Below are 13,265 nucleotides of genomic sequence, written 5' to 3'. Positions count from 1 at the left end.
ATCCTGTGGATTCACTACAACTTGTTTATCCATTTGCCAGTCGTTGGACCTTTGCTTGTTTCTTGCCACTTCTGACTGTTTGGAGGAAAGCTGCTACGACCATCCGTGCGTCAGTCCTTGTGTGGATGGGTGCTCTTTATCTTGGGTGCTGGCAAGCGGGGTTTTTTGGCTGTGCAGTTATGTGTGTTTAACTTTATAAGAAACCACTGCCTGCCTTCCAGAGCGGCTGTGCCACTTTGCATTTGTAGCAGCGAACTTACCAGAGTTCCCATTTTTGTTCATCATCTCCAACACTTGGTGTTATCAGCCTTTTAAATTTTTGCCATTTTAGTGGCTGTTCAGGGGTATCTTATTATAGTTGTGCTTCACATTTTCCTGATAACTGTTAATAATGCTGCGCACTCTTTCATTTGCTCATTGGCTATTTTGTTATCTTTTTTGTGACGTGTCTGTTCAAGTGTTTTACCTATTTTTTTTTTAAGTGGGTTGTCTTGTTATTGAGTCTTACAAAATTCTTTATGTATTTTGAATACAAGTGCTTTGTCATATATATACTATTTTCTCCCAGTCTGTGACTTGCATATTCCTTGATGACTCTAAGTTTTTAATTTTGATTAAGTAGACAAATAGGTAAATGATAGACTGTCACAATACCACACTCCTTGGTGATTGTAGCCTCAGATTAGGTACTGTAAGTCCTTCAGCTTGCTCTTTTGTACAATCACTGTAGCTGTTCTAAGTCTTCTGCCTTCCCATATGAACTTTACCATCAGCGTGTCAGTTGCTGTATTGACAGTATATATTTGGGTCTTGCTCTTTTATCTAGTCTGACAATTTCCTTTTAATTGAAAAGTTTAGACCTACACTGTCTAGTATGGTGGCCACTAGCCACACATGGCTATTTAAATTTAAATTAGTTAAAATTAAATAAAATTTAAAAGTTTCTTCCTCGGTTGCATGCGTCACGTGCAGGTGCTGAGTGTCTGCACGTGGCTGGTGGCTCGTGTTGGCAGCTCAGCATTGTCATGGAAGGTCCTGTTGGACAGCTGGCTTAGACCACTTCTGTTTAATTATAGACGCAGCTGGTTTAAGTCTACCAACTGGCCATGTGTTTTCTTCTTTTTTTAATGTTTTTTTTGAATTTTATTTTATTTTTTTATACAGCAGGTTCTTATTAATTATCCATTTGATACATATTAGTGTATACATGTCAATCCCAACCTCCCAGTTCATCCCACCACCACTTCCCCCCTTGGTGTCCATACATTTGTGGCCATGTGTTTTTCATTTGTCGCATTTGTTCTTTCATTTTTTTTTCTTTTCCTGCCTCCTTTTGGATTAATGGAGTATTTTTATGATTGCTTACTAGCTAACCCTCTTTGGTCTTTTATTTTTTTAAACAGTAATTGATGTGGGCTTTAACTTATCACTCACTGCCTTCAGTGTTGCAGCACTTCCTGTATAGTGTAGAAACCTTATGACAGTGTAACTCCATTCCCCTTCCCATCTTTTGTGCTGTCACAGTCATGCATCCTGCTTCTCCATGTATCATAAATCCTGTAATACACTGTTGTTATTGCTTTAAGCAGTCAATCTATATTTTCAAGAAATTAAAACAAGCAAAAAATTTTCTTACGTTTACCCATATTTTTACCTTTCTGACAGTCTTCATCCTTTTTGTAGATCTGAGTTTCCGTCTGTTGTCATTTTCCTTTCTCTTGGGGAACTTTTAGCATTTCTTGTCTTGTAGCATTTCTGGTCGTGACATTTCGTAAATGTCATTTGTACATTTAGCAAATGTAGCTGTCTTCATTTGCCTTCACCTGTGAGGTGTGTTTTCATTGGATACAGAACTCTGGGCTGTCACTTCTTCTTTGGTGCTTTACTGGTGCTGTTCTGTCATCTTTTGGTGTGCATCTTATGTTTTACTTGTCTGTAATATGCCTCCCCACCCCTGGTTGCTTGGAAAGCTTTCTTCATCCTTACATTTAGATGGTTTGCTCTGATGTGCCTGGCTGTGATTTTTTCATTTGTAGTTTGCTGGAATTCTTGGATCTGTGAGTTCATGCCGAAACAATTAGAACGTTTTCAGTCACTATTACTTAGACATTTCTTTCCTCCCTCCTCTGGCTCCCATTTCTTTCCCACCTGGCATTCCGATTATAGGTATGTTAGACCATTTGATATTGTGCCAGTTTTTTGAGGCTCTGTTATAGTTTTATCTTTTCTATGAGAGATTTTTAGCTTGGATAAATAAAGATATTTAGCATGGATAATGATATTGAACAAAGCTTCCTTCCATTGTTTGATCTGCTGTTAATACTATTCAATAACTTTTTAATTTCTGATGTTGCATTTTTCCATTCTAGGAATTCCATTTGTTGCCTTTCGTTGTTGTTGAGCACGTTCACGTTTCTCTTATAGTTCCCTGTCACGTCACCCATTATATACATCTCTTTTTCCTGTAGAAAAAGAGCACATTTTTCGTCTTCAACATATTTATCAGAGTTCTTTTTAAGTTTTTATCAGCTAGTTCAACATCTGGCTCGTTTGTGGATCTCGTTTTTTTGACTGTTTTTTTCCTTGACTATGAATCACATTTTTTTGCTTCTTCCTATGTAGTGCTTTGATTGTATAGTAGGTGTTGTGGATGATACACTGTAGAGGTGCTGGCCTCTGTCGTCTTCTGAGGAGTGTTGGCCTTTGATCTAGCATGCAGTTAAGTCACTGGCTGCTCACACTGATCTGTGTTATGGCAGGTCTATTTCAGTTGGGCCTTCAGTACTAGAGAGGATTTCTGATTCCTGGGATGTGATCCTCACTCCTAAAATGAGGCCCATCTAGGGTTTTGTGTGTTCACTGAGCCCCTGTAACTTACAGACTTTAAATTCAAGCTCCCCAGGCTGGCCCTCTTGGAAACTCTGTTTGGCTCCTTCCAGTTCCCATTTCCCCCATACGTGTGCAGTTCAGCACTCAGCCAAAGATTTGATGGTGTGTATGCAAAGGCTGGACTCGCTGCTTTCTGGGATTTTCCCTTTGAGTTTTCAGCTGACCTGCCTGCCCTTGTCTCCACTGGCTTCTGACCCCAGTGAGACTCTTACCTCCATCCTGCACTCTGTCTGCTTGTGCGGCAGTGACCGGGGTCTGCCCTCGGGAAAAGCTAGCAGATGAGTGTGTCTCAGTGACTGAAGGAACTGATTGTAGTTGTTATTAGCAAGGAGGTGGGTGTGACATAAGTTACTGGGGAATGGAACTGTATCTGTAATTTCATACTGTACCTCTTTCACTTGACTTTTTTTTTTTTTTTTTGCGGTACGTGGGCCTCTCACTGTTGTGGCCTCTCCCTTTGCGGAGCACAGGCTCCGGATGCGCAGGCTCAGCGGCCATGGCTCACGGGCCCAGCCTCTCCGCGGCATGTGGGATCTTCCCGGACCGGGGCATGAACCCATGTCCCCTGCATCGGCAGATGGACTCTCAACCACTGCGCCACCAGGGAAGCCCTCACTTGACATTTTAATGTGAAAATTTAAGTTCTTAAACATTTATCAAAAACATCTTTCATGACTTTTTAAAATTTATTTATTTATTTATTTTTGGCTGTGTTGGGTCTTCGTTTCTGTGTGAGGGCTTTCTCTAGTTGTGGCAAGCGGGGGCCACTCTTCATCGCGGTGCACGGGCCTCTCACTGTCGCGGCCTCTCTTGTTGCAGAGCACAGGCTGCAGACACGCAGGCTCAGTAGTTGTGGCTCACGGGCCCAGTTGCTCCGCGGCATGTGGAATTTTCCCAGACCAGGGCTCGAACCCGTATCCCCTGCATTGGCAGGCAGATTCTCAACCACTGCGCCACCAGGGAAGCCAATCTTTCATGACTTTTACACACTTCATTTTGTGAATGATTATGCCGTAGTTTACTTGAGTATTTTCCTGTTTTGGGAAATCAAATATTTTTATGTCGTAAGTAGTGTTGGACTCTCATCATAGGAAGATAATAAGAAATATGTGTTTTGAGGGTCTGGACACAGGTTTCTCACAGACTTAACCAGTTGTATCTTGGGGGAGGTATAATGATAAAAAAGTCTTTAATTTTTTTTCTGATAAATTATGTTTATCTCTAATGTGCCTATATCCTGTTTTAGTAAAACTTTAAAAACTGTTGCCGTTGTTTTTGTTTCCTTTCAGCAAAAAAAAGAAAATACTCGTTCTTTAGCCATGTCTGGCCATGTTGGTTTTGAGAGTCTGCCTGATCAGCTGGTCAACAGATCGATTCAGCAAGGCTTCTGCTTTAATATTCTCTGCGTGGGTAAGTGCCAAGCCCTCCTAGATTCTTCCTTTCTGTTCCTGTGCTCACTTCCTTCTTGTCATGAGAAGCATGGTGCCCACGTTAGCAACTTAAGATCATGATTACAAATTTTTTTTCAGTTATTTAAATTCTTTCAGTTTTGGTTTTCTTAGCTGTACTGCTTTAAACTTTTTGTTTGTTCTTTAAACATTTCAGTGCTTTCTTCAGAGTTCTGAGTAACTTAGCACACGTGATTCATTTTTATGCTCTGCTGGTGACTCAGTGGACCAGCCTTAGCATGTATTTATTTCAGGGACAATCCAGCCTTTGAAGTATTTGAAATATTTGGATCCGTGAAACCACTATAAGAGTTTACTGTTCTGTTTTTCTTCATCCATCCTGTGCACCTGTGAAGATGTACCTGCATTTCTTTCAGGGGAGACTGGAATTGGAAAATCAACGCTGATTGACACATTATTTAATACGAAGTTTGAAGACCACGAATCCTCACATTTTTACCCACATGTTAGACTTAAAGCACAGACATATGAACTCCAGGAAAGTAACGTTCGATTGAAATTGACCATCGTGAATACAGTGGGATTTGGTGACCAAATAAACAAAGAAGAGAGGTACATGCTTTCCTCTTGTAATAAAATAGGTTTTTCTTATTTCAGGATATCTGCCTTCTTGCCCTATGTGCTGTGATTTGATTTTCAACTGTGGAAACCCATGCCTTTCCTTCCAGACTTAAATTTTTTAAATAATTAAGCAATATTTTATTATTTTAACAAATTGACATTTTTCTATCCAGTTGTCTAATTTCTTTAGAGTAATTTGAATCACATTTTTTAAATGTGTGTTTCAGCAAAAATAGTTTTAGTTATTTCCTGATATGACAATTTGGTGTATATTAAGTGATTTTAACTAATTTTCAGGCAAGGCTTGTCTTGTTGAGAAAAAAAAAGGCATATATGGCTAATATATAATCGCCAAATCCATGGTGCATGAATTGTTTTGTGAAATTCTAACTAAATTAGCCAGGTACATTATTAAGCATTGCAGGAAAGGTTTGATAATGAAATTTTTAATTGTATTTTATATTAGGTCACTACTTTTGGCATTATTTCTATGGTATTATAATTATTCTTTTTTTAAAATTTTATTTATTTATGTATTTATTTTTATTATTTTTTGGGGGGCTGTGACGGGTCTTAGTTGTGGTCTGCAGGCTCTTTGTTGTGGCGTGTGAGGTTTCTCTCTCTAGTTGTGGTGCATGGGCTCCAGAGCACGTGGGCTCTGTAGTTTGCAGCACGCGGGCTCTCTCGTTGAGGTGCGTGGGCTCAGTAGAGTGGTGCGCAGGCTTAGTTGCTCTGCGACCTGTGGGATCTTAGTTCCCAACCAGGGATCGAACCTGCGTCCCCCACATTGGCAGGCGGACTTTACCATTGGGCCAGCAGGGAAGCCCCTCCTATGGTATTATAAAGATTGATTATAGATTCTATATGAAAGTTAAACTATAAAAGGAGGAAATAGACTGGGGCAAAGCAATGACTTTTTGTTCTTTCTCCTTTTTGAAAGTTATATATTTTCATTATTAGAGGTAGTTTCCTAGGTCCTAAAAGTTTGCTTTAGAGGGAAAATATGTTGCATCATTGACTGTCTTTATGTGTTAGCCTGTTCCGAACACTTGTGTGTTCTGCTTTAGATTTCAGGAAACAGTTTTGTCGGCTTTCTGAAGGAAGCAGGTCGGTGGAGGAGGCAAAGGCCTTTTCTGTGTAGAAATCACTTACATTTATTCTTAGATATTTGGTAGTTTCGATGATCTTGTAAATGGTATCTTTTACAAATATTTCATTTTCTATTTGGTGTATGGAAATATAATTGATCTTGCATATAGCCACTTCTGTGAATTCTCTGATTAATTCCAATAACTCGTCTCTAAATTTGTTTAGGTTTTCTATGTACGTAATAGTATAATCTGCAAATAATGGCATATTCCTCCTTTCTAATTCTTCTGTTTCTTCTTCTTAAATAAGTTTTATTGCTGTATAATTTTTTTTTTATTTATTTGGTTTTTATTTTTGGCCGCGTTGGGTCTTCATTGCTGCGCGCGGGCTTTCTCTAGTTGCAGCAAGTGGGGGCCGCTCTTCCTTGCGGTGCGCGGGCTTCTCATTGCGGTGGCTTCTCTTGTTGCGGAGCACGGGCTCTAGAGTGCAGGCTCAGTAGTTGTGGCTCGTGGGCTCTAGAGCGCAGGCTCAGTAGTTGTGGCGCAGGGCTTAGTTGCTCCGCGGCATGTTGGATCTTCCCGGATCAGGGATTGAACCCGTGTCCCCTGCGTTGGCAGGCGGATTCTTAACCACTGCACCACCAAGGAAGCCCTATTGCTGTATAATTTACATAGAATAATACAATGCATTGTTTGCTTAAGTGTACAATTTAGTTACTTTTGACAAATGTGTAGTTCCTACCCACCACCACGACAGTTAAAGAAATGTCCACAGCCTTGAGTCCCCTCACGTGCCCTGCAGGCCACTTCTTCCCCAGGGGCTCCCCCGGGGCAGTGCTTTCTCCTGTGGCCGGTACTGTGCCTTCTCCCCAGCGCCCTCTGGTGAAGTCTTGGTGCTTTAGCCTCCCTGAGCGCCTGTCTCTCCTCCGTCCTCAGTGGGTCTGCCAGGCTTTGTGCCCTCTTTTGTGCTGGGCCCCAGAAACTTGTCTGCAGGCAGTGGGCTGGGAGGCTGTAGACTCCCCTCATTCATCTCCCTCCCAGTGATCAGCGTTTTTACTGCCTATTGTCCTGTGTCTGAAACCCCCTTTCCATATATTTTGTCTGGGCCGGGGTGGGGGCGGGGTGTGGATCCAGTTGCTGCTCCTCCAGCATGGCTGAAGACAGTGGTCTTTACTTCCTTTCTCGCATTTTAATACCTGACTGCACTGGGACTGGCAGTACTCCACTGGAGTCAGTGGAGATAGTGGGCATCTTTGCCTTGCCCTGACTCCAAAGGAAAAGCTTCCTTTTTGCCCTGAATTATGCTGCTTTCTTTTTTTCAGTTAGAATAAGGAAGTTACTTTATATTATTAGTAAGAGTTGTTTTTTTTAAATCATGAATACATATTATTATCAGATTTTTTTTTGTATTCTGTGGAAAAGATTGTAATTTCTCTCCTTTAATCTTTAATAAGATGAATTACAGTAACTGACTTTTTATTGGTAAATTAACCTGGCAGTCTTGGATACCATTTGGTATTCTTTTTATATTGTGCTGTATCTGATTTTTTTTTTTCCTTTTAGTATTTTTGCATGTTATGTCTATAAGTGAGGTTTCAACCAGTATCTTATACTATCCTTTTTTTTTTTTTTTTTTAAATAAAGGTTATGTTAGCCTTCTAAAATGAGTTTTGGGAGTTTTACACTCTGTTTTTTGGAAAATTTTGTGTAAGATTAGAGTTACTCTTCCCTGGAATGATTGGTGGAACCTGCCAGTAAAACCATCTGGGCCTGGAGTTTTCTGAGAAGGTTTTGAGTTATTAATTAATTTTCTTTAATGATTATAGGACAATTTGGAGTTGTTTTTTGAGACAGTTTTGAAAAATTACAATTTTCCAGGAATCTGTTTCATCCAAATTCCCAAATATATTTACTTAAAGATGTTGATAATATTCTTCTAATATATTTTCATTGTCTTCATCATATGTAATGACATCTACACCTCCTTTCCTGGTACTGGTTATCTGTGCTTGTTTCTTTTCTCCTTGGTCAGCCTCGACAAAATGTGGTAAGTTTACTTGGTCTTTTCAAATTTTGGCTTTGTCGATCCTATCTATTTTATACTTATTGTTTTTCCTATTTTATTAATTTCTGCTCTTATATCTGTAATTACTTTTCTTTGGATTTTGATCTAATTTGCTCTGATTTCTCACTGATTCTCAGCCTTATGTATTTAAGATTATAAATTACCCTCTAAGTATGGCTTTACCCATACTTACCCTCTAAGTGTGGCTGCATCCCACAAATTTTGGTATGCAGTATTGATATTTCCAATTTCAATTAACTTTTAATTTTTTCTTTTATTTTACCCTGAAGAATAGACACTTTTATCACTATGTAGCGACCTTTTCCTCTTGTGAGGCTTCTGTGTTGTCAGACGTCACTTTCTTGTGGAGGCGTGTTCTTCTGTTCCTTCACTCCAGCCTCTGGGTACTCTTGTGCTTTAGATGTGCTTCTGATCAAGCATATGGTTTTCTTTTTTAAAATCCACTGTGACAATATTTATTTTTTAATTGTGTGCTTAGTCCATTCACAGGTAATATATTTACTGATATTTTAGGTTTAAATTTACCGTCTTATTTTGAGTTTTCTGTTTGTCACGAGTTCCATGTTTCTTTTTCCTTTCTTGCTTGATTTCTATTCTTGTAGTTGTTACCCTAGAAATTACAAACACAATCTCTAACCTAATCAAGGTTTAAGGTTAATTAATATTTGTACTTGTCCTCGATGATACAAATAGACAATAAAATGGAATTTTGAACAGTTAAACTGTTAACCTCCCCCCCACCCCGCCAACTTACCCTGTCATGTTTTCTCTCTCTTTTTCCTAACCACACAGGACATTATTATTATCATTTTATATAGCCAGTATTTACTACCCTCTTAACCAAATTTTTCTGTTTTACTCTCATACTTGAAATTTTAGTTGGGTATACAATTCTGGGTGGGCATGTATTTTCTTTCCTCCCATTGAAGATACCATTTCACTGTCTCCTGGCTTCTGTTTTTACTGCTGAGAAGGCAGCTGTCAGTCTGTCTTCCCCTTAAGAGTATCCTCCTTATTTTCCTCCAGTGCTTTTAAGATCTTTGTTTTTGTTGTTCTCCAGTTTTACCATGATATGTCTAGGTTTTTATTTATTTATAATTTATCCTGATTGTGATTTGTTTGACTTCTTGAGTCTGAACAGTATCATCAGTTCTTTTAAAAAATCTGAGACATCATCTCTTCAGATGCTGTTTCTGCCCCTTCTGAAACGGTGTAAAAATGTATGTTAGACCTTCTCGTTGTGTCTTCTGTGTTTATTAATCTCTCTTCTATAGGTTTATCTTTTTTTTTTCTTCTCTCTATTGTTTTCTGGATAATTAGTTTGGATTTATCCTCCAGTATACTGATTCTCTCTTTAGCTGTGTCCAATATGCTTTTAAACTAATCCATGAGTTTTTCATTCTGGTTATTATAGTTTTCAAATCTGTACATTCTGTGTGGTTCATATTCATATCTGTAGGATCACTTTTTGTTACTTTACTATTCCCAGCACGTATATTCAAGTTCGCCTTTATTTCTATTTCTTTTGTCTCTATTTTGTAACTATATCTTATAATTCCAGTACATTGCAATTTTGCAGTTACTGTACTGATGTTTGTTTTTTCCTTTGGTTCTTATTCATTGTGCCTTTTCTCCCCTATATGCTTGGTTGTTTTTTATTAGCGTTCTCATGGTCTTTGAAAAGTTATTTGCAGAGATACTCAGAACAGATTTGGATTTGCTTACATTAGGTCCCTCTGGGTGTTAATACTCAGGATCCTAGTTTAGTGGCTTGAGGTTCTCAGAATCAGAGGCCATGTGTGAACCCGGGCCGTGGATTCGTGCGAGGGCTGACCCCGTGGCCACAAGTTCTTGAGGCTGATTCTCCCTCTCCGTTTATTTTCCCAACTTCATTTAGTGCCAGGGCAACCTTCCCTCAGATCCTGGGGGAGAGGGGAGGAACTGCGGGTTTACTTCTAGCTCATTCCTGCACTGAAGGTGTAGATCTGAGGACCTCAGCCCAGTGTGGGGAGGCAGTCTCCTGTGTGGACCTGGACTTTGCTTTCTTCCTTCTTGTCCCGCAAATCCTTTGGGAGCAAAGCCGAAGAACCACATTGACAAACTGGCCTCAGGATGAAACTAGCACTGATGCTTTTAGTGCAGGGGCTGGTACACCTTTTCTGTAAAGGCCAGAGAAGTAAATATCTCAAGCTTTGCAGAACCTACGGCCTCTGTCCAAACTACTCTGCTTGTAGTGAAAAAGCAGCCTCAGACTATGAATAACAAAGGAATGTGGCTGGATTTGGCCCATTTACCAAGCCCGCTCTGGTCCTCTGCTCACCTCCCTGTTTCTACTCTCTTCAGTTTTGACGTGGTTACTTCCTTACCCTTTATGAGTACTTTGAGAAACGAGGTGGTTTTTGTATTTTAAGCCAGTGTCTTTCATTTCATTGAAGATCGAACCTGCAAGGTACTGGAAATACTGTGGAAAGCCTAGAGGAAAATACTGTGGAAGAATTTCTAATGTTATTATTATTTATTTAACAAAAAATGTTTATGGTTTTCATTTATGACAGGCATTATGCAAAGCATTCAGATAGAGGAGTGTTTATGGCTATTTATAATTGATCTATTTTAAGTCATTAATAGAAGCTTCTTTGGAAATTTTATGTTAAATATGTACTTACAGATTAAGTTTTACTGTTTTATTATTTTGGGGATGGCATCACGTTGGGTCACATTTAGAGCAGTTTCCCAAGGATGGTGTCCCCAGTAGTACATCTGATGTGGTGAAGGTGTGCTGTTGTGTTGTTGTGTGGAGAGCACAGAAGCGTAAGGTCCTGTCTCTGTCCCCAGCTGCGTGCTGTCTGCCTGGGGACAACAGGGGTTCTATGAGTTTAAAAGAAGGAGGTGATGATCGTCGAGGACTGGCAGGGCCAGGCGTTCCACTGAATGCACATTTATTAGTACCTCAGCTGCACAGTTACTGCTCCATTTGGGGGCTACAGGGATAAGTGTAAAGGTGTCCAGGGAATTTGATAGAGGATCCGTTTGCTGCCTTTCTCACTTGGAAGCCCAGATTTGCCTGATGAGAATAGTTACGCATAGAAAGTTGAGGTCCACAGACGGTGATTTAGCATACCGAAATGAAGCAGGCCGTTCACAGACTATTGTCTGCAGTGCACCGTGCTGTGAGCTGCACCCTGAAGGGTGAACAGCCGGGAACAGCTGTGGGGGCAGGCGCGCCAGGCGGGAGGAAGGTCCAGGCAAGGACTCGCGTGTCGGCTGCGACGGGCTTTCCCTTGCTTGTAAGTAAATGAGAATAAAGTCATGCCTGCGACACCAGTTAGGCGCTTCCACATGGGCGTGCCCTTCCTCCTTACTACGTTAATGCTTTCCACGCCTCACAATCCGATTTCAGAGGCAGGGAGTCATGGAATTTGACTTAAGTATCTTTTAAGTTGTTGATATTCATGCCTTCTCTCAGCAGAATAATATGCCATGTCCAGTTTGGTTGCAATTAGATGCCTAACCTCCTTCAGCAGCCTGGCAAGTGTGGGAAGCCGTGCCAGAAGGGCTCCAGCGTGTGAATGAGTGTGAGAGGGAATTAGTGTAGGTTCAGTGTTGTTTCTATAAAATGGTTTAAAGCACAGGTTGTTCTGATAGTTTCAAAGTACTGCCTTTGTACCTGCACGTTTGCACATTGTTTTATTACTTAAGTTATCTGTTTAGCATAGATAGCAACTGTTCACTGGTGAAAATACAGATCTCAAACTTTAGATTTATGCATATACCTTATTAAGGTATCATGAATATATTGTATTAAATATTTAAATAATTGTTTTTTCAGCTACCAACCCATTGTTGACTACATCGACGCTCAGTTTGAGGCCTACCTCCAAGAAGAGCTGAAAATCAAACGCTCCCTCTTTAACTACCATGACTCTCGCATCCACGTGTGCCTCTACTTCATCTCCCCAACAGGCCACTCTCTGAAGACACTGGATCTCTTGACCATGAAGACCCTGGACAGCAGGGTGGGTTTGGAAAAGGACCAACCATCGTGCTTCAGTTCATTTTAATAGTTCCAAGTTCATTCACTTGGAACTATTAAAATATCTTTATGATATGTACATATGTCATAACTCTTACTCTGTGCATTTTAAAAACATTTGATAATTTTCAATTTTAGGATATTTTCCAGAGAAATTCAGTTTGGGAGATGAGATGCAAAGAAAAAGCATTAACATAAAATTTTAGTCCTTTTTTAGTGATTAAATTGCATGCCAGAATATGGGTATTCATTTTCATTTAACTATAGAATTTATTTGACACTAATTTTACTGTATGACACTATTAAGTTAGAAGCAGCTCACTGATGAAGATCAAGGTCTAAAGTCTCACCACATATTACAGTAAATTACATTTTTATTTCAACCATATCCAGAAAACCTATTTTTGAATTTCTGAGCCAGTGAGCTATGTATAAATTCAGGGAGCTGTAAAAAATAGTATCCACAAATTAACTCACTTCAGATTTTTTAAATTTGTTTAAAAGATAGTTAAAGACTAGTGTCTTATACTAAAAAAGTCTCCAGGGTTCTCCTGTGACCTCTGATGGTGTGAGGAATGCAGCTCCGTTACCTGGCTGAGCATTTCGTGAGCTAGGACTGGGAAAGCAAGGGCATCTGGCCACTGCTGCTTTCTAGTACGGAAGTCGGTGTGGAAGGCACACGGGCCAGCGGGTGCAGCGTCGGTGCAGAGACGGGCTGGCTTCTGACCAGCACCGCAGTCCCCAGGCTGTGACGGGCCTGGAGGAAGCTCATGTAAGAGTCTGTTTACCTGATCGGATGTTCTAACCATTTAGCCGGTTGTTTTCATAGTTGAGTCTGATACAGGAAACCCATCTTATTCAACAGACATAAACGCAAGAGCGCACAGCTCTGTCTCAGGCTGCGCTTGTCTGGTGGCGGCAGAGGTGCCTGCAGTACTCGCTCTGCCACCTAATCGCCCCTTGTTCCTGTCAGGTTTCTACCCTCCGAGCGTCCGTCTCCCTGCCTCTCAAACCAGAACCAGGAGAGTATCTACCTCGAAGGCAGGTGTGAGGGTGGACTAAATCGACAGTGTGTCCTGTTCTTACTACAGGGCTCCGCGGCTCCCTCCACATGGAGAGCTACCTCCTGTGCGGGTGGT

General features: G+C 40.4%; 1 protein-coding gene across 1 annotated transcript in view; it reads left to right on the top strand.

Annotated features, from left to right (window-relative positions):
* Window positions 1-13,265, top strand: part of SEPTIN10 (septin 10) — a 35,207-nt gene that overhangs the window by 2,064 nt on the left and 19,878 nt on the right. The window contains exons 2-4 of the mRNA XM_079721438.1: window positions 4,179-4,299; window positions 4,715-4,910; window positions 11,923-12,109. Of these exons, the coding sequence (XP_079577564.1) occupies window positions 4,209-4,299; window positions 4,715-4,910; window positions 11,923-12,109 (474 nt within the window). The 5' untranslated portion in view covers window positions 4,179-4,208. The remainder of the gene's footprint in view (window positions 1-4,178; window positions 4,300-4,714; window positions 4,911-11,922; window positions 12,110-13,265) is intronic.

This window comes from Hyperoodon ampullatus (assembly GCF_949752795.1).
Source record: "Hyperoodon ampullatus genome assembly, chromosome: 15".
NCBI lineage: Eukaryota > Metazoa > Chordata > Mammalia > Artiodactyla > Ziphiidae > Hyperoodon > Hyperoodon ampullatus.
This window is presented reverse-complemented; position numbering and strand designations above follow the sequence as displayed.